Here is a 22,169-nt window from a genome sequence, read left to right as displayed (position 1 = left end):
CAATTTTTAATAAAAGATATAAACTTTCATGAGATGTACCTCAGTTCATCTGATAAATGGGTGATTCAATTGTTGTGGGATTTGAAAAAGGGGATGAAGGAAAAAAAAGGTGGTTATACAGATGCAGGTTATATACGAGACATATTTCAAGTACCTCATCAATTAGAAATTGAAATGTCAAACACCATTGTGTTTGTGAAGGCCTTCTGAAAAGGCCTGAAGTCTTTTGATATATGTTAAGTTCAGCAGTCTCCTGCTCTATACAGCTTGCGTAGTTTTGTTGTAAAAGAGGCACCTTCATATTTGTGAACAAATGTACTGAGGAATTAAAATGCGCTCATACTATTTTTTCCTCAATTTGAGTCCTGATGTTGTTATTTTATTTTATTTTATTGGCAAAGTGGAAATAACAGAGTTGACCAAATGAAAACCTTTTATTCAAGTACATTATAAGCCAGTCGGCTATGCCATTTTCTTTTCATTTACTTTTAGAAGTCAAGATTTTTGCAAAAGCATTGTTGCATTCTAAACCAGAGATGGGGAACTATGGTCCCTTTATGATATGTGGACTTCAACTCCCAGAATTCCAGAGTCAGCCTACATGGCTGACTCAGGAATTCTGGGAGTTGAAGTCCACAAGTCATAAAGGGACCATAGTTCCCCACCAGTTCTAAGCTCGTTTTAAAAATGAAAACCAGCATAATACCTCCACAATTCTATCTCCTGTTTTTAAGGTTCCATTTTTGCCAGCAGGGCTGTCTTCAAGAATGTGTTTGATGAAGATTCCTCTCATAACTTCACCATTGTTCAGACGACTTCCCATACCTCTTCCACCAACAATGCTGATTCCCAGAGACTTGCTAGGCTCTCTCCAGAGCTCAACTCTACAATGACAAATGACCAAAAAATAAATTGTATTGACTGAAATGCAATTTAGTCAGAAAAAAGGAAATAGAAAAACCTAGGTGCTTAAAATTTAAACAACAGCATGCTATATGGCTTGTTCATGGGGTATTTTATTTCATTATTTTTATTTATTTTTATCCTGCCTTTATTATTGTGGTCGACTAATTAAAAGTTATTCCCACCTTCCCTCCCCCACCCACATATATCTGGCTCCCTCCTTCTCTATCTTGTGTTAATGATTTTATTTTATCTGCTTTGTTGTTTTATTATCTGATGATTTTAATGTTTTTATGCTGAAGCGAAGATCACATTTTACATCTGATCAATTAATACTCCTTTCAGTGTATAGTATTTAAGAAGAAGTATACTCCTAATTATAGAAAAGTATGTAAACCTGTAAAAATAAATAACTAAAAGAACTGCTAATTGATTATATATGTAATGGTAAAATTTTCCTCTGCTATCATTGTGTCACATTTGACAGGCTGACATTTATTTTAATTTTTGCTCTGTTTCTATGTTTTCTCTGCCTCCGCTCCAGGGAGTGGTAAACGATACTGTTTTTCAAAAAGTGAAATTAGTAAGTAATTGTTGTTTCTGCTATGCTTGTTGAACTATGCAAGTAATGTTATTTTTAATGGAAAGTACTTATAATAACAACAGAAATATTGCTGCACTTATTATCAGAAATTTTGACATTTTTTAGTAAAAAAAAAACCACTAAAAAAGAAATATAAATCTCCTCAACCTTTAATCCCAACCCACACAGGCCAGTGCCACCATGTGGCCAAGATAACCACTTTTACACTATATTTTTAGATCTATGTATTTATTGGTGGGCATTCTCTGGTTCAAGTCCACCATCAACCAGGGAAATTTAGTGAGTCAATCACTGGCTCGCAGCACAATTTTAGATAAGCAGGGGGCTATGCAGTGGAGACGTGGAAAAGAAAGAATTTCCGTCTAGGAAATGAAGTAAAAATCTAATAAACTAACACAAACAAATAAGCAAATACTACTGTATAAACTTGAGATCGATGTGGAACCTCTTAGAGATAATTTTGCAGTTGAACAATGAGAAATTATATGAATGTAAATATTATTATATCATGAGACACTTTAACACCATTTTGTCTCTTATATGTGGTCTCCCCATTTTTGGCTCACAACTAACTACTGCTTTAAATTCAAGAGCTACAGTCAATGGGTATATAGCATTTTTTTTTCTAATTAGTACAGTACCTAAAATGGGAATTCAAAGACAGAAAATCTCAGTAGCACGTCTTTTCTTCCCCATGGTAATAACACAAAGCTTTCTAAAAGGAATACCACTGAATTCACTAAGTCTAAATAGCAACTGGAGTACAAGTAATCCTTGACTTATGACCACAATCGGACAAACAGTTTGGCTTTAGGGAAAAAAATTGTCCTATAACTTATAACTTTTGCACTGTAAAAACATCTGGACTACATGTCTTGATCAAGGTAAAGCTGTAATGCAATTTACATGGATTTTTGTAAGGCTTTTGATACAGTAGTATATGATAAACTGCTGTTGAAATTAAACTCTTATGGTTTGGTGGATTATGCAAAATATTCTGAAAAAGAAGATAAAGTTTACTCCACAGTTATTTCTATTGGGTATAATTACGGACTGGACTGTACAGTAATAGAGACTAAATTTATTTTAAATTTAATATCAACAGCAAGACTATTGGTCGCGCAATATTGGAAGAAGGAGTATTTGCCTACAATTGAACAATGGACATTAAAAGTATCAAACTTAGCGGAAATGGCAAAAACCTCAGCGTATTTGAAAGACTATTCACAAGAAAGATATATATTGGAATGGAGAAGGTGGATTGACTATATTCAAAACAAATATCGGATTGAGAAGTATCAAATAGTCTATGAATGATGGAATTGTATTAGTTAAATACAATTAGTTAAGGTTCCAAAGGGGGGATGGGAGTTTATGATTAATAAAGTGTATTAGTAATTAGTGTATTCTAGCTTATGATTGTTAGATGTAATACCCTGTATTTTGCTCTGGGAAGTCTCGGGGTGGATGGGTGGGGAGAAGGGTGAATGGGAAGGTGGAGGGGAGAGGGGGGAGGGAGGGGGGAATGTTTGTCAAAATTTTTGTAAAACTTTTCTAATAAAAAAAGAAATTAAACTCTTATGGCATTTCTGGATCTTTGCACAAGTGGATTGCTGCTTTCCTGTCTAATAGACTGCAGAAAGTCAAAATAGGGAACTCGCTGTCTAATCCTGCATCAGTTAACAGTGGTGTTCCGCAAGGCAGCATTTTAGGTCCCACGCTTTTCTTGCTCTATATCAACCATTTATGTGATCAACTTAAAAGCAATTGTGTCCTTTTTGCTGATGAAGTAAAATTATTCAATACTACAGATAATTCTGTTGTTTTGCAAAGTGATCTCGACTATGTGTCTGAATGGTCATCTATTTGGCAACTTCAAATTTCGATTAATAAATGCTCTGTCTTACATATTGGTAAATGTAATCAGAATGTCAAGTATAAGCTAGGTGGCATTGATCTAGCAGATGACCCTCACTTTGTCAAAGACCTAGGTGTACTTATCTCTGACAACCTATGCTCCAAAGTTCACTGTAACTGCGTTGCTAAAAAAGCATTAACAGTTATAAATTTAATTTTGCGAACTTTTTTTCTGGAAATATTGTATTGCTAATTAGAGCTTATAAAACTTATACTAGACCAATCTTAAGAGTATTGTTCAACTTTTTGGAATCCCCACCATATATCTGACATCAGTACAATCGAGTGAGTTCAGAAGTATTTCACAAGAAAAGTCTTTCACTCTTCTGTACATAATAGAATTCCCTATGCTACTAGGTTAGAAATTCTCAGTTTGGATAACTGAGGATAATCGCTTGCTGTCAGACCTAGGTATTGCATACAAAATTATACTTAATAATGCTTTACCTGTAAATGACTTTTTCTGTTTTAATCTCAATAATAGGCGCGCGAACAACGGCTTTAAATGCAATGTAAATCATTCTAAACTTGACTGTAAAAAATATGATTTCTATAATAGAGTTGTCAAAGTCTGGAATGCTCTACCTGATTCAGTTGTCTCAGCTACAAATTTTCAGAGTTTCAGTCACAAATTGACTTCCGTGGACCTTCCTTCATACTTAAGTAGAGGGGACGTGCATAAGTTCACTAATGTGCCTATTATCCCTGTCATTATATATTTTTTCTTTTATTCTAGTTCTCGTTTTTGTTTGACAAATTCTAATAAATAAAACAATCGAGCCCAACATTTCCTTTGCTAAACAAGACAGTTCTCAATTGTTAAGTGAATCACTGCAGTTGTTAAGTTAGTAACATGATTGTTAAATCAACCTGGCTTCCCCATAAACTCTGCTTGTCAGAAGGTCAAAAGATGAGTACATGACTCTGGGACACTGCAACCGTCATAAATATGAACCAGTTGCTAAGCATCTGAATGTTGATCATGTCGCCATGATGCAAGGATCATGTGAAAAGAGATCATCAAGTCACTTTTTTCAGTGCCGTTGTAAATTTGAATAGCCATTAATGAACGGTTGCAAGTCAAGGACTGCCTGTATTCCTGCTTAAAACTTTCAAACTGATCAACTCGGCTCAAGTCAGAAGGTTAGCTCTGAAAGCAAACACACCGTCTTGGTTGATTCCAGTTACTGTAGCCTGTGTTCTGAAGCTCACTTTCTTCTCCTTCTCCTTCTTCACGTTCTGGTAGTTCTGGAATTTCTCTGCATATAAACAAACTTTGCTCTAAATCAAAAGAAATCATTATGATCCCCAAAACAGGTTTTTTAATATTTTGGGACATGTGAGAAAATTGGAGGGACTGGCATATAGCACACTAAATCTTTAAAAACATGTAACAAACAGAAATATACATTGGGGATAATAATATAACAATGATAACAACATGAGTACAAACAAGGCAACAATAACATTAAAGGATCATAGGGTCGCGAAATAAAATAAGATCCGCTAGATCAGCCCTGAAGTTACACAAAGATAGAATATACAACCAAAAAACATCCTGAGATTTATCAATGCAAACAATATTAAAATATAAATATGAATTCAGAATGAAAAGGGGCCGGAATAGCTCAGGCTGGTAAAGCCTGTTATTAAGAACACAAAGCCTGCAATTACTGCAGGTTCAAGCCCAATATACATGATCCAAATAAATTTCCATCCTTTATAGGGTAGGTAAAATGAGGACCCAGATTGTTGGGGGGGCAATAAGTTGACTTTGTAAAAATATACAAATAGAATGAGACTATTGCCTTATACACTGTAAGCCGCCCTGAGTCTTCGGAGAAGGGCGGGGTATAAATGTAAACAAAAAACAAACAAACAAACAAAAAAAACATCAGCATCGTTTGTATACTGCCATATTCACCTTTTAAAATATAACCCATATGATATTGGCTGGGATCAAATCTCTAATGCCTCAATATACATGATCCAAATAAATTTCCAAGGTTATATAGATATATGGGGATGAGGTTTGTTTGCTCGTTTTTTCCAAATGGAAGGTCTTCATAAGTGTCAGATTTTAAAGAATGGGTTTTTGGAAGTTTGGAGGAAGGTTGACATTGGAAAATATAGGTTAAAGAGTTCCAATGAAAATGGGAAATAATAATCTTTACCCCTCTAGGCATAAACTGATTTCTTTCTTTTGCCTGACCTTACAGCCCTCTGCAAGATCTCAAAATCTGCTCAGGATAGGTTGCAAAAATTTTTTGAGAGAAATTATGATAAACATACCGTATCACTGAATTCCACCCACAGAATTTTCCAAGGAAACATTTTGAATTAATTAACGTATATTTAATATATAGGTGGCTCTATTAAGAGACATCTTGCAGAGTATCGGCTGGATTTCTGTTCCAGTGCAAAAACAAATTCAGATATCTCATCTGAATTTTAGACATCTTCTATAAAAACTGATGACAATGCTTCCCAAAATACAAACCCAGACTAGCTTAATAGGACTTTCTGTTCGTGTTCTTCTTCACATTTCAATCTATATATGGAAGAAATACAATTTTTATGCCCCAGAAAACCTTTTCATACTTTCCAAAGGCAGGAAACTGCATCTGGTAATTTTGGATTACATAGAAGTTTCTAATACATCTAATCTGACGGTAGACACTTTGCTAAGCCTCACCGTAATTTGCATGATTTAAATTTATTATACTATATTAATCCAATTAGGTATTTATGGCTAAGCATGATCTGTAAAGCCAACTGCAAATTAAGGCTTAGTACAATACATGAATCAGGACATACCGTCCATTCTCCACCTTCACAGCAATGCATAAAAAGAACAGGGGAATGTGGGCAGGTCTGTTAGAAACTGCACACATATTATAGACTATTTAGCATAAATTCACTGTTTTTCTATGTGTACTGAAGAAATGTGAAAGTGAAATGAAACATATAGTCCTACTGAGAAAGGACTAGGCTTCATGACTGTCTAATAAGTGGGACAAATAATGAATATACCTAATGACGCTTTGACTTTGATATATCTCCCCACTCCCTCTAGCAATTATACAACTATGCTAACTACTTACATGGATGGTAACAACCCTCCCCCCATCCCCTTGTAACATCTTGGGCAATTTCAATAGGAATTAAGCAGGGATGGGTTCTACTTACCTTTACCACCAGTTTGCATCATGCCTGTACATGCGCAAAAGAGTTTTGATGAAATTTGGGTCAGTGGGCGGAGCTTCCTGCCAGTTTTACTACCAGTTCTATAGAACCGGTCCGAACAGGGGGCAATCCACCACTGGAATTAGGTTTGCAAGATCCCACAGAAAGACCTAAATTATCCTCCATATATCTGTTAGGCTTAGAGACTTGTCATTTAGTAACAAAGTAGAATTGCTGGGAATTTATTGGGTGGTTCTTTCTAACAGAGAATGTCATGCAAAACATCAGTGTTGCACTTGTCTCAAAAATCTAGAAGTCAGTACAGTATAAACTATGGTGGGATTCAAGTAATTTAACAACCGGTTCTCTGCCCTAATGATTTCTTCCAACAACCAGTTTGCCAAACTGCTCAGAAAGTTAACAATCGGTTCTCCCGAAGTGGTACGAACTGGCTGAATCCCACCGAGTATAAACATTTACTGGAGCCCCAAGTAAAGCAACAGCCAGGACATTGCAGAAATGTTGATAAAATGGACTTTGCATGAAACAGACCAAATTTTGGAAGTGATTCACATCACTGGTATCAATTAACATCATTTGAATAACACCATTATTATTCAAATAGATTAAACTGATGCAAGTGACTTAATTTACATAATGACATCATGATGCAAATAATAGAAGTAGCTCCAGTGATATATTCTCCAATTTAATGAACAATTGGCAATAAGAAACATTCCCTTTCCCACAGTCAAACTGATAAATTGGGGGTCAGTATACCATAAATACTTTGGGACACAAATGATTAGCCTGCATATTCCATTGCCTGCATTTTTTTTTGTTCCCTTGTGTAGAAAAAAATACTTATAATCCAACCTTCCCCTCCATTCCCATAAAGAAAGAACAAGCAAATTTGTATTTTTCCAATCAATATCAAGTTTTCCTTCATCCATTCATGGATAGTGTTTTTTATTCATGGGTGGACTGAATTAAAGCAAAAGGAGTTGTTTTTTTTAATAGTACAGTACTCTAAATTACCTCACAATGTGTGGAGGGAAAACATCTAATGGCATTGTTCCTTCTGGCTGCTGCCCTAAACCAGCTTGGTACTCTTCTAATTGCTCTGCTGGCACATAGCTAATGCTGCAACACAAAAGTAAACATGAAATTAAGAAGCTGCAGGTGTCTGGATATAGTTCAGTATTGAGCAATAAAGATTTTTAAGGCTCTAATTCACAGTGTGGCATCGCACAAATATCTTCTTAATCCAGAAAGCCTCCTTTTCATTCATTGGGAATGCACCAAATGCAAACCATGCAGGTCAATGTATAGCAACAGCACTTAAACTTATATTACCGCTTCACAGTGCTTTACAGCCCTCTCTAAGCGGTTTACAGAGTCAGCATATTGCCCCCAACAATTTGGGTCCACGTTTTACCGATCTCACTTCTGTGAAGCGAGAAATTTAAAACTTCCTGTATTTACCTTGTTTTTAGCTGTTAATTGAACTAGAATTTTTGGTGACATTTTAAAATTTGAAACAGTTTTATTGTTATTTCATTCTTCGGACTTCAGCTTGGGTACTTTGGACAGGCAATGAATAAATGTGAAATATTTGTAGATACTAATTTAAACCAAAATACCGTCTCTTTTCTATGAAGGTTATCTCCATATTACACAGTTCCTTATAACGGAAGCAAAGTACTAGGTAGCACCCAAGAGACATTATGACACATTTGAAAGAACATCATTCTTTTAAAACACGGGTATCAAACTCGCGGCATCACGTTGCCATCTTGTGATATATCGCAACATTCTTTCCCTTCGCGGAGCTGGGGTGGGTGTTGCCTTGCGTGACTCATCCAGCCTGCAGGCCACCAGTTTGACACTCCTGTTTTAAAATATTTGATATTTTAAAAGGAGCAAAATGTAACTAGGGTAATAGTGAAGGAGACTATGAGTTTTAAAATGTTATGAATGAAATGTCATTAAATTAGTATCATTCAACGATGTTCTACTGGTGAAACTAAACTGAACCAAAAGAAAGCAAATTAGACTAAAATTACTCTCTGGCAGCTCAGTAATAAAAATCATTACAGATAGTCCTCATTTAGTAACTGCCTTCTTTAACTTTACAATTGATCCTTACACTTTCTATTTGTGAGCTTTGCAGAACTTTAAAGCAAAAGGAAACTGAAATAAGATCATAAGCACAGCTGTGGCTTCATTTAGCAACCACTTCATTTAAATGGTCATTAAATGAGAAATAGCTGTATTATTAGAATTGCATTTCCCTGCAGTATTTAGGATATTTGTTGTAACTCCCAAAATACTTGGCTTAAGCAGGAAATAGCTGCAGAACTGCTGAGTAAGCAGAACTGTATTGTAATTCCCACTGGCTAAAAGCAACTATAGAAAGAAGGATCTATTAAATGAGAGATTTCAGAATTTACAGTTAGCAAGGCAGACTACTAATCTAAAGTGATCAAGGATTAAACTGATTGTACATTGATTCTTCAAAAGGTAGTGAAGACAAGAGTAATTTTCATCCTTAAACAGTTTAAAATGAGACGATAGGGATGTAAATGTTATATACCATGCAACAGACAAAGAAATAAAACATGCATGATTTAACAGGCAGACAAAAAGTGTTTTATGCATACTACAATAGGAAAGAAACTAAATAAAGAAATTTGTGATCATATTTAAAACCACAGTACAATACAATTTTAATAATGAAGTGAGATTCATTTAGTTACAACATAGGGAAAAGAAAATGTAAGCTATATTGAAAATACAAGAGTGAGATTAATCCAGACATCAGTACATGGCTGTGTCAGCGATAAGCAACTTGAAAACGTAACGATACTTAAAGAATGCACTGAAATTTGATGCTTCACATTATATAAATGTTGGATTTTTCTTAAACTAATGGTAATTGGACAAATGGGATAATACCCAGACAAATGAAATCTGAAAAGCTATATTATAGCATCAGAATATATACATGGAGGATGCTGGGATTTCTAAACTGAAATGGAGTTTCACAATGTGGCATGAAAAGAGCTGAAGTACTCCTTGAAAATTAAGCAACTGTGTTTCATGTATCCCCCACTGTAAGCTTAGCAGTGTGGAAACTTCATAAGCATTGATTCTTTCTTCCCCTATTCTATGTTGTAAGTATGAGACGAAACAGAGGTAAATGTGCAACCTCTGGGTTACCTGTGCTACAATTATCTACAGTAACACTGCTACTGTCGAGCGAGATAAAAGAATCCTGAGTAAAAATGGTGGGACGTATAAACAAAAAGTTAATAAGATCTATCAGGAAGGCAATTGTTATCTAACAAACTGTTGAATAAATATGTATCTTTTAAAGAAGAGAATGAAACATGACTTCACTTTTAGTCCAGAAAGCGCTGTGCCAAATTTCAGCCATCCACCTGTAAGCATGGAAATAGATTCAAGATATCCAGTTCTCTGATGGATACATGGAGGAAATATGGATGCCAAAGAAACAAGGATATTTCTGCTTTGTTTCTACATTATGGGTCTTTTAAGACAAATTTCTCTCTTTTTTAAATCAAAGGCAGGGTAATCTATCCTTTGGCAACTCCAGGGCTTGTCTATATGACCTTAGTTAATAGACAATTAGGGAGCCTTTGGATCTAGTATATGGATGGTCAAACTCGCTGCATCATGTTGCTGTCACATGACATATCGTGACATTTTTTCCCTTTGTGGATCTGGGGTGGGCGTGGCCAGCGTGTGACGCATCTGGCCACAAGTTTGACAGCCCTGGCCTGGAAGAACCCACGTTCCCTGTTCCAATCTAAACCATAAACTTGGCTTCTATAAACTTATCTTTAGAAGATGAATATGTGTTTTTAACCGATTAAAAACTATGATATTCATCTTAGATCTCCAAATATACCTACAAATTGAAGGATTTGATATAGTTGAATAATTAATCAGGTAATCTCATCCAATAATAGGTTTTAATTGGTTGCAAGCATCTGTGTGTGTCTGTGTATATTATATGGTACCTATATCTGGATACATCCCAGCTACTTCTGATGTTACAGTATAAAAGCATGAATGAATGAACAGACAAGTTGGAACATAGAGCTGTAATGAGCTTTTGAATCGCCAATACTCACACATAAAAGGGGCCCTGATCATCAGCAGGTGTTGGAGAAGATCTAGAATGTGAAGCATACGACGCAGCATCTTTTTACAATATTGTTAACAAATGTCAGTGACTTCTACTCAATGAGAGATGCATACACACGTATTTAAAAGTGTGCACTCCTGCTTACTTTCCTCTTCCCCCTCTCCACCTCTATTCTATCCACACCTCCCATCAGAAAGCATCTGTTCTTTATTGCAGTGTATAGCAATGATTATTAACAAGCATGAAAAATGCAACCGCAATCAATCTTTTATTTCTTGATCAGAGATTCATCTCCACACGTTCGGTTAAGGCAGGTGAATTCTGAATCAGCTCTGTAATTATCTGGCAGATGTTAGAGGCAGCTGTTATAACTACTGCTAAAAGCAAAAGTCTCTAGATATTGTTAAAGAAATGTAAGGTGCAGGGAGAAGTGAAGCCACAGATATCCTGATGATGCTATACATCTGCTTTTCTGTTTAGGGAAAAAAAAGGTTTATATATGAAGGGAAGGAAGAAAAGATGATGAAAGAGAGAGAGAGAGAAACACGCTATAAACTATAATCCCAAGCAAAATTATTATGAAAAAGCTATACTGAGCTTGACACTCAAATTGGGGGACTGGTATAAAGTTTTGTCTGCTTATAAAGCCCAAATTTGAACTGCTAATTTAGGGTGCAAGATACAGTACCTGCAATTTAAGTCTCAGGCATTTGGAGCACTGTTTTAATAGGTACAAATCATTCAAGTTCATTACAATTGGGTGGCATTTTACATTAAATTACATCCCGCAAATGACTTAAAATACAGTTTTCTTCCTTATATTTGAAAAAAATATATACTGAGAAAATATATTATATTATAATGTCATGGATCATAATTTCTATATTCACCATTTTCCACAATTGAAAGATTTCTCAGTCACTTGAGATAAAAGATCAAAGCTTATTTATAAAATTCCAATGTTTTTCAGTTGATCTGCCTGTACAAAAAAAATATCTAATTTAAATCCCATGCAAATACTATCACTGTCTCTTCCAGGAATCCGGGAAAGCAAGAGATTCAAAAAGGTATTAAAATGCCCTTTTGTCTCGCGGATCAATATATAATTCTTTCTCACTCTAATGCTACTATTAACTGGAAATAAAGAAGAGAGGTTTGATCCTTTCTGCCCTATTTACCACCCTCATTCATCTAACAAACTATTTCCCCTCCCAAAGGTGATTTCATGCTGTAATATTCCATCAACTTTTCCCATTGCTTAGGCATTGAAGTTGAATATTCTTCAGATATAGAAATTCCATTGACAGCTTTAAGGAGCAGCTGCTAAGCTTTAATTTTTAGAAGTCAATTCAGGATTTAGTTTAATAATATTTTTAAACAAGTTCAGTTTTTTCATTATAGTTACACATTTGTAAGATTAAGCGATATGGGCAAACATTTTCTCCCTTATTGCAAATGATTGGCAAATTTCCTAATACCATTTGATTGCTTATTTGTACCCTATGACTATCATTAAGTGTTGTACCTTATGATTCTTGACGAACGTATCTTTTCTTTTATGTACACTGAGAGCATATGCACCAAGACAAATTCCTTGCTTGTCCAATCACACTTGGCCAATAAAAAATTCTATTCTATTCTATTCTATTCTATTCTATTCTATTCTATTCTATTCCCGTGTATTTATTTGAGTCCATGAAATTATATCAAACCAGTGAATGGGATAATCAAACTACCATACTAGATTACACTTTTGGAACTCATGTTAGTTGGTTGTGATTCACAGAAAACATTTCAACTTCTTCCATCAATGTAGAATCCAGTTTAATACTGAAACTTCATTAGGATAATGAATTAAAAATAATCATGGAATTAAAAAAAAACACAAGTGCAGTGACAATATTATGCATGCATACTGTGTTTGAAAATCTACCAATCTATATATAACATCCAACTTACTTTATATCTGGTCCAATGACAGAATGCCTCCTCAGCATGGCCCGTGCTTGGGCACTAGTTAAATTAGCAGTAGGTTCCTCATTAATAGACAATATACAGTCTCCAATACCAATTCGTCCATCACGATTTATGGAACCACCATGGATAATGCTGCGAACTATCATTCCCATGCCATCTTTATTAGAACTTACTGTCATCCCTTATGGGGAAAAAAAAGTTTAGCACTAATAAGAAAATGGTATCTGACTTGAACCTACATTGAATAACATTTATTTTCTGAAATCATTTTTATTTATATGTTTATATGTATTTCTGCCAATATACACATACTTCCACAGATTTTTTTTAATCAAAACTTGAAGAAAAATTAATATCACATTGGTAGGTCTGAGGAGTCAACATGCAAGATGTGCCTGGCAGGTCAAAAAATTCTCACTAAAAAAAACTTGAAAACAGCTGAGGCTGGCATATGAGATTGTATCTTCAGGTCTACAGCTACCTCCATCACATAAGCTCACAGTTAAGATCAAAAAGATGATGAATTCCTAATGCCTTCTGTTCTGTTTAAAAAGCTACTTAATTAGATGAGATCTGCTTTTTTTTACATATGACCTCAAAGAAAGAAGTGGAGAACAGAAAAGGAAAAGGCAATGAATTTATTTTTCATTTAATAAAAAAAAGTGAGCAAAGAAGAAAAAAGGAAGATCAAGATGAGATAATGATGAAGAAATTACAAAAGATTTGTTCTGAACAGGAATGAATTACAAAGTGAAGGATTTTGCCCTTCTCATATTTGAATATGGCCAATATTTTTGTCCTTCTGAACACTTCCAGGATAAAAAGAATGTTAAAATTTTCCAAATACAGAATTCTTAGATTTGGCATCATTATATTAAGAAAAGCGAATAGTTTTAGCATTGGAATGATTCTTGATTTTATTGATAATTAAACTGATTGGACAACTATGTCATTGATGTATTGCCCAGGGGTGAAATTCACTTACCTTCCATACCGTTTTGTAAGTGTGTGTGTGTGCTATGCACACACTTGCTTCACTCGCACGCGCCGTCCGTGCATGCACAAAGCCTTCTGCACATGCACAGAGACTGAAAATCATTGCAAAAAAAACATGTCATGGCATCCATGTGATCGTGCGATCCGGATAGAACCGGCTGAATTTCACCCCTGGTATTGCCCGATTATAACAATACACATTGATCTTCTCCTGACTGTTCCTGCCTTCATATGGAAAGGAAAATTTATAGATGTGATTGTTATAATTATGATAGAATTATTATTGAGATCATATATAAAAATCTTTGCTTTTTGATTAAAGCAACTTAAAAGAATAATATCTAGTTTTCTTTCAGGAATAACTTCGCAGAAATAAGGATTGCAAGAGCAAAGATTTGCATGGTTACGTGAGGGTACATTACCTAAGCTTGAATTGCCTTTTGCAATGGTAATCATTTTCTCCAACTTGTTTTTATTTGTATCTAGGCCAGCAAGCATTGAGCTATTATTTTCCATCAAGAACTCTTGATCCTGGGTAAGAAGAAAATAAAAGTCACTTCTGTAAAACATAGTAGGATTTTGTGTACTTTACAAATCACAGCCTGCTAGACAGTCTGCATATCGGTAACATTCTTCAAAGAGCTTGTTTCTATTCAAAATAAGCAAACAAACAAAAAAGTGTCATAGTGCTTTACTAAAATAACTGCGCTGAGGAAGTATACCCTTCACAACTGGCAGAAAATAAAAACACATTTTAAAATAAAAACTAGACTTGTCCAATCTTGTGCCCTCCAAATGCACATTGCAACAGTTTGGGTTCCAGGTATTGAAAGTTGTACAATTCAGCTGACATGCTCTGTCTAGCTATACATTCAGTTTTGGTCCTTGTTGCATATTTCATATTAGTCTCCAAAATTGGAATATATCTTTGTACTAATGAATCCACAGTCTCACCTCTCTACAGAAATCCTTGCAGGATCTCTCCACAAGGTACCCATGATTCTGTACTATATAGAACAATATTCTTGAACAGCAATGTTGAGTCACAGCTTGGTCCTTAGAAAGCAAGCTGTGCCACAAATTAGTGTATACAATCCATACAACCCCAACTTATGTTGTACTTGATTCTTCTAGAACAGGGATATCAAACTTCTGTTGTCAGGGCATCATCACGTGATTTATCGCGACTTTTCCCCCTCTGCTAAATTGGAGGTGGGCATGGCCAGCGTGTGACACATCTGGGCTGCAAATTTGACAAACCTGTTCTAGATCAAAAAGCAGAATGGCCAGAAAACACCATTACCTTTAGTCCCCTTTGATCTACTAAATCTCTGAAAATGTTGCTTTTTCACAAATGCATGTAATGAATTCTTCAAGTAGAATCAAGAGGCAATTTAGAACTTACTTTTGTACAGTGTGAAAATTCGGGTGTTAGCTGAGATTCTCTCCACATGCTTATGCTTTCGTGTTCAACTTGTTTCTTAGGAGATTGTGTTGTTGGATTCACAAGAAAAGGTTCTGTGATCTGTTTCATACAACCTCCTGAAGATTTACTCTCTGTCTCTCTTTGCATTAGATCCATTGTGTACAGGTTTTTATCTGATGACTGGTAACTGAGTGGGTCACTGGAATCTTCTTTGAAAGTAGCCTAGCAAACAAAAGAACAATTCCAAACTCATTCTATTTTTAAAGTATGATAGCATATTATTGATAGAGTATTATTGATTTAGTAAATTAATTAACTAATTAGTTATTAAATCAATAATATGCTATCATACTTTAAAAATTAGTATTAATATTAATTACAGTTAATTAATACATTTTCAATTATTAAAATAAAGCCATGATTGTGTTGGCTCCACTTTCTGTGAAGCTGTCCTGAGTCCATCATTTCTTCCTCTAAAAACCTTTCCCATGAATAACTAGTTTACATTCAGGATGCCATATGGTCCGTTTTTATTTTGTATGATTATTTTTATCGGAATAAAGTGCTAAATATAACCACTATTCAAGTTTCACAAATGAAGGCAATTATACGTGTTCCAAGATAATGTTGCAGGATCCAAACTGGGTTGATCAACAGGACCAGGAAGTTTAGTCTTCCAAGCTTTTGGACTCATGCTGTAGCCCATCCTCTGGGAACTTCTCTCTCACCAGAATATCACACAGAGACAAGTTCCCTGAGGAAGGGCTCTAGCACAAGTCTGAAAACTCAGAAGACTAAACATCTGATCCCAGTGACTGACCCAGATTGGATCCTACTACCAAGTTTGATTGTAAACATTTTCTTTCTATTCTGATGGGACACAAGATAATGATTTCAAGAACATGAATTCTGTACCTTGTATAAAACTGGATTTGTTGCAGAGTATGTTTCCCAGCCTGCACTTTATTTTCTAATTTCGTTAACTATTGCGAAGTTGAATAATGCAATCTGTCTCATTGGCATAGTGGCACAGGTATACTCTGTTTAGTCTAAAAAATTCTATTAGGAAATAAATTCTGGCCATCAGACCCATGCTGTATCCAACAGAATTAAGATTCCAAAAGAAATGTAGCCATCTTATAAATGTCAGGTGTGAAAGAGCAACTTCTTTTTTCAAACAAAATGGATGCGTGTTACTTATAAAGCAATAAAAGCAGGATACAACCCAGTTCAAAGAATGAACTGTCAGTCCAGAAGAGATCCCACCATGAATATTAAAAGAAATACGCAGAATGATGAGAGAGAGAGAGAGAGAGAGAGAGAGAGAGAGAGAGAGAAAGAGAGAGAGAGAGAATGAGAATGAGAAAAAGGGGAGAGAAGGAAAGCTAACATGATAAACAATACAGAACATCAAAATTCAAGAAAAGAATTTGAGCGACCTTTTGACAAAAGAATTTGAGTGACCTTTCAAGCGTTGATTTTCTAAAGCGATTTACTAACAATTTCCCTTAAGAAAATTAAGAGTTTTTAATGTTTGAACTGTAATCACGGAGCATTCATTATACTTACACAGGTCTTTTCATAAATGGCTTGTTATTGTTTAGATTTCTTTGAACCACATTTTTTTTAAGCACCTAAAAATTATAGTAAATGGTCTGCTGAATACTAAAAATCTGAAAGATAATTCAATCAGCATTGCTATCTAAATGAAATTACTCTTTAATCTAGTAAAAAACTATGAACAGATGGAACCAACTGGTAACATTACCTTCACTGTAGGATATTTCATAAGACTGATTTATAGTTATGAACAAAGTGTCTTTCTGCTCATATCCTTCCCCCATAATTTTACCTTGGGAGTTGAAGAGGGCAGTGAAAGAGCAAGCTTCAGATCATCACCACAAATGCCGCTATGCAATGTTAAAGTTGAAGGCTGGAATGTACCATCATTATCTGGAGAATAGTCCGATCCCACGGTACAGTCTTCTATTACATCTGCCTCACTTGAGTCCACCTAATAGCAAAGGAAATCCAATCAAATGGGCTACCCTTTGTATCAGTTTCAAATAGAAGCATTGGTGGCTATTAAATAATTCCAGCTATTTTTTTCCTTTGAACATTTTTCTTTTCGATTTTCCAAAGTAGAATATCTTGGCTTGCAACGTGTTTATTTTCACTCAAAGCTTTGGATATCAGATTGTGGCTAGGCAATGAGTTTTGCCCCATTTTAGGACCTTTTTTGTCACAGTTCTTAAGTGAATGACTGCAGTTGTTATGCGACTCATGCAATCATTAAGTGAATCTGGCTTCCTCCATTGACTTTGCTTGTCAAAAGCTGGCTGGGAAGGTTACAAATAGTGATCACAAGACTCCAGGACATTCCAATGATGATAAATACGTGCCAGCTGCAAGCGCCCAAATTTTAATTTCGTGACCATGGGGATGCTGCAATGGTTGTGTGAAAACCAGTCAAGTCACTTTTTTCAGTGCTGTTGTAACTTCGAACAGTAACTAAACAAATGGGTTTAAGTCTGTACTACTGTACTACTGTATTTTTCTAAATAGGCTTACTTTAAGAAAATGTTGGATAACCATCTGTCTGAGATGGTGTAGGGTTTCCTGCCTGGGCAGGGGATTGGACTAGAAGGCCTCCAAAGTCCCTTCCAACTCTGTTGTTCTTGTTGTTGTTGTTATTATTATTATTATAGCAACAGCACTTAGACTTATATAGCACTTCACAGTGCTTTAAGCCCTAAGAGGTTTACAGAATCAACATATTGCCCCAACAATCTGGGTCCTTATTTTACCCACCTCTGAAGGATAGAAGGCTGAGTCAACCTTGAGCCTGGTGAGATTTGAACTGCCAAATTTTGCAGGCAACAGGCAGTCAGCAGAAGTAGCCTGCAGTATTGCACTCTAACCATTGTGCCACTGTGGCTCATAATTTAATTTAAATAATGAAGTGGATAATTCCATAAGCTTTAATTATTATGTTTTTTTAAAAAAAGTTGTCATAAATTCCCATTACTATTTCTCATTACAAATAAGCTAGAACACATTGTAAATTTATATTCAGTATTATTGCCTTCTTAGCATATTTTCATATAAGCATAGCATTATAACAATGAAATCATGGGATTCACTATCAATTCTATGGATACAATCCAGTTCAGTTCAAGTCAGAAGCTAAAATCCAATGCAGGCCAAGTACATTATCCTGAAATTATGACAGGCAGCAAAATAATCGAATTATATTTTCAATAAAAGTTGAACTTTAACAAAAATTAAGGATTGTATCCCAAACTAAGTAGCTTTGTGATAAAATCCTTCAGAAGTTTCTACAATAAAAACATTTTTAACGAACAGAACCACTGTGAAAACATCAAGTATTTTTCCCATAGTTCCCATTCATCTTGACCTGAGTCAATTGTAGCTCTCAGTCTTTCTATCAAATTAGAACATCTATTTGCAGAATTCTTTGTAAACTTTCCAGTATTTTTCTCTGAAAGAATGTCATTGTATGGTACAAAGATATCCATATTTCCAACTCCTGCAGTAAATTTAAAACGAAGTAGTTTGTACCTTATGTAAAGCTTTATGTGCATATTGTGATAATGAACCATAATATCTCCCAAATCAAAGGGTGAAATATTTAATCAGCTCAGTAGGGTCAATATTACACAAGATGAAGTGACACTGGTGAGGAAGTAATAATCTCAAATTCTTTATAAAAAAAATTAAAGGTGGTTTTAAAGTGCAATCCTAAATTTCACAAAAAATGCTGACTGGAAACCATTACATATAAATCAAAAAAATTCTGTCAGCAGAATTGAAAAATTTCATCTAAAGCAGGGGTCCACCAACCCCTAGTCTGTGGACTAGCACTGGGTCGTGGCAAGACAGAAACCAGGCTATGCAAATGAACAAACCCCATCTGCAGGATGCAGGCAGCATGCAAAACCACACCCCTTCCAGTCCATGGAAAAAAGCTCTCTCCATGGAACAGGTCCCTGGCTTAGGACCTGGGTACTTACGGGACCGCCTGCTGTTACCACACGCCTCCCACCGACCCGTACGCTCCCATAGAGAGGGACTTCTCAGGGTGCCGTCCGCCAAACAATGTCGGCTGGCGGCCCCCAGGGAAAGGGCCTTCTCTGTGGGGGCTCCCACACTCCCACACTCTGGAACGAGCTTCCCCCCAAATACCCGACCTTCGGACATTTCGTCGCGAACTCAAGACTCATCTTTTTATCCGCGCGGGGCTGGCTTAAATTGGGATTTTAAATGTTAAATTTATTAATTTTAAACGGGGTTTTTTAGTATGGTAAATTTTAATCATTGGGCTAATTTAAATAAGTTTTTTAAATCGTATTTTAAACTTGTATATTGTATTGTCGGTTTTATTATGCCTGTACACCGCCCTGAGTCCTTCGGGAGAAGGGCGGTATAAAAATCAAATAAAATAAAAATAAATAAAATAAATAAATAATAAATAAAATGGTTGAAGGCCACTAAAGAAAAAAAAAGAGTGGAGGAAGGAGGAGGCAATAAATGGAATGAGTTGCATCCGTCCATACCCCAGCAAGACTAAGGTGACATCTGCATACCACCATAAAGATGGTATGGATAAGTATAACCCAAAGTAATTTTCAATTTACTAAATCCCATGAGATGATGACATACATACAAACACATAAACACACACACACACACTTCCTCCCTGTTCTGAGGTAGCAGGGATTTGGATTCAGATAGATTACTATTAAATCAGCCAGGATTTGGCAACTTTAGCTATTAGAGTTGGATTGATATACATATATATAGAATCAGTCAAAAGTTCATTCATCATTCTAGCTTTTGTTGGTTTTTGAAGATTGGCTGATATCTCAGCTACTATATATGGTATATCACTAGAGCACAGGTGGGTAACTATGGCAATTTACCATCTGTGGATTTCAACTCCTAGAATTCTGAACAGAACAAGGAAGATTTTTTTAAGTGAACTGAAAAAGTATGTGAGAAAACTGAGTATATGGAATAAGAGAAAACCCCACTGCCTTCTGGGGTTTTTAGATATTGCCAAGTTTAAATGGGCAACAGCATTTGAATCATATTATGTGTTTACACCGAGTTCTAAGTTTCAAGAGGTCCAAGTTCCAAGAGAGAAATTGCAGAGTCCTGAAAAGTAATTTGACTGAAGGCTGGGGCCATAATTTCCCTGTAATGTAGGATTATATATGGTTTCTCATTTAAAAAATAATGGTTTGCTTTTATAATTTTCTAACTTTTTTTAATCGTACATTATTCTGAAAGCTTCAAGGATATTGTTTTAAATAAATGTTTAAATATTTAGAGGGTTTAATTTTGGCACACAACTTTGTCTTCTTATAAATACAATGTTTTGACATAGTTATGGATATTTTCTTATATTAGCAAATAAACAACCATCATGTAGATTCAAGGAAACCAAGCAAGGTCTTTTAAAATATCTGTTAACATGTCAACAGCAGGACTGTTCCTGTATTGTTCCTTAACAAAATACCGTTCAAAATTAATACGTAGAATAAAAGACTAACTATAGACTAACCAGAGCCAGCTCAGCACGGAAGAGGGCTGAATCGGTTAGCCCTTCCCCCTCAAAGGACTGGGCAGTGTAGAAAAAGGAATCTTCCTTAGCAGAAACATAGCCCTCTTCTGGTGAAAGCTGCAGAAAGAATGAAGCTCTTGAGTTGGATGATGGCCAGTGAACAGAACATGCCATGAAAGCAAATACTAAGAAATTTTAAATGAATATAAAGATCAGAAAAGAAGGTATCCAGAAATGATATTATAGCCCTCAAACCATGAAATGATTTATAAGGTTGAAAAAAGAAAAATGAGATGGCAATAATCATGAATTTGAAATAGCCTTTAAGCATCACATGGTTATGTATCTATCTGCTGATATTTGAGATATTCCCCCAGACCAGATGATAAATTCTGTCTCTCTCTTTATATTTCCACTGCCCGGTTCGCAATGCAGTTAAACCTCACAACTAGGTTTAAGATTAAACTAGATTTAGGCCTATTCAGTTTTACCAAGTTTAAATTATACTTAGTTCGTAAACACAACGCATAAGTTCCAGTGAAATTGGTATGTTTGGAGCAGATTGAAAATAATTTATTTTTAAAAAATTTACCTGTCTGGCTAGTGAAGTCACTGGGAGACAACAGCTTTCACAATCTTGCCATGAATGTTGAACCCAATTCCATTATGAAGGATTTTAAGAAATTATTCATTCCAATACAACTAAAATATATTCCTTATCAACACCATAATAAAACTACATTACCTACTGTAGATCCTTTCCTGTTGGGTTTAAAGTTGGATTATAGAATTGAGAATCGTTGATGACCTCTGGTAGAATATGGATTATGTATCCAACCAGGCCTTGATCCTTTCAATACCTTCTAGATCAGGTTTATGGGGGTTGGTAATGGGTGGGGTGATTTTACAGTGGCTTTCCTCCTTCCTATAAGGCTGGTTCCAGTTACAGCTGGTACAGAATAAAAATCCAATTCATGCCTTTTCTGCATTTTCTTTCTGCTTTTATTTAGCGTCTAAATGAAAGCTCCGAGTAACTCAGAACATTTGCCCGTATAAGGTTAACTTTCATTAATATGCTATAGATCTCTGCCCTACCCATCACTTGGATAACTTAACATTCCTCCAGTGACTGGTGTGCAATTTGAAGGTCCTTTGGAGGTTCTGCAAAAAGAGCAGGTGGCAGCCACAGCCAGGAGGACCATAGCACAAGTCTATCCATACTGCCAGTTGAGCCCTTAGATCAGGATACTATCACAGTTACACCCGCCTTAATGGTAGTAATCTGGATTACTGCAACAAGCTCTAAATGGTATTGCTCTTGAAGACCATTAAGAAGTGGTCACTGATCCAGAATGCAAGGGTACATGTGTCCAGGTACAATTTAAGGAACAAGTATCAC

At 35.6% G+C, this 22,169-nt stretch overlaps 1 protein-coding gene across 1 annotated transcript in view; it reads right to left on the bottom strand.

Moving 5' to 3' along the window:
* MPDZ (multiple PDZ domain crumbs cell polarity complex component) overlaps nt 1–22,169 on the bottom strand; it is a 112,766-nt gene that overhangs the window by 44,677 nt on the left and 45,920 nt on the right. Inside the window, exons 18-26 of the mRNA XM_058168056.1 lie at nt 20,771–20,887; nt 17,036–17,197; nt 15,163–15,405; nt 14,180–14,288; nt 12,744–12,942; nt 10,771–10,812; nt 7,649–7,753; nt 4,591–4,683; nt 707–884 (exon numbers count right to left, since the gene is read on the bottom strand). Of these exons, the coding sequence (XP_058024039.1) occupies nt 707–884; nt 4,591–4,683; nt 7,649–7,753; nt 10,771–10,812; nt 12,744–12,942; nt 14,180–14,288; nt 15,163–15,405; nt 17,036–17,197; nt 20,771–20,887 (1,248 nt within the window). The remainder of the gene's footprint in view (nt 1–706; nt 885–4,590; nt 4,684–7,648; nt 7,754–10,770; nt 10,813–12,743; nt 12,943–14,179; nt 14,289–15,162; nt 15,406–17,035; nt 17,198–20,770; nt 20,888–22,169) is intronic.

Source organism: Ahaetulla prasina, chromosome 2, assembly GCF_028640845.1.
Source record: "Ahaetulla prasina isolate Xishuangbanna chromosome 2, ASM2864084v1, whole genome shotgun sequence".
Lineage (NCBI taxonomy): Eukaryota > Metazoa > Chordata > Lepidosauria > Squamata > Colubridae > Ahaetulla > Ahaetulla prasina.
The sequence above is the reverse complement of the archived record's forward strand: the minus strand, read 5'-3'. Positions and strand labels throughout refer to the sequence as shown.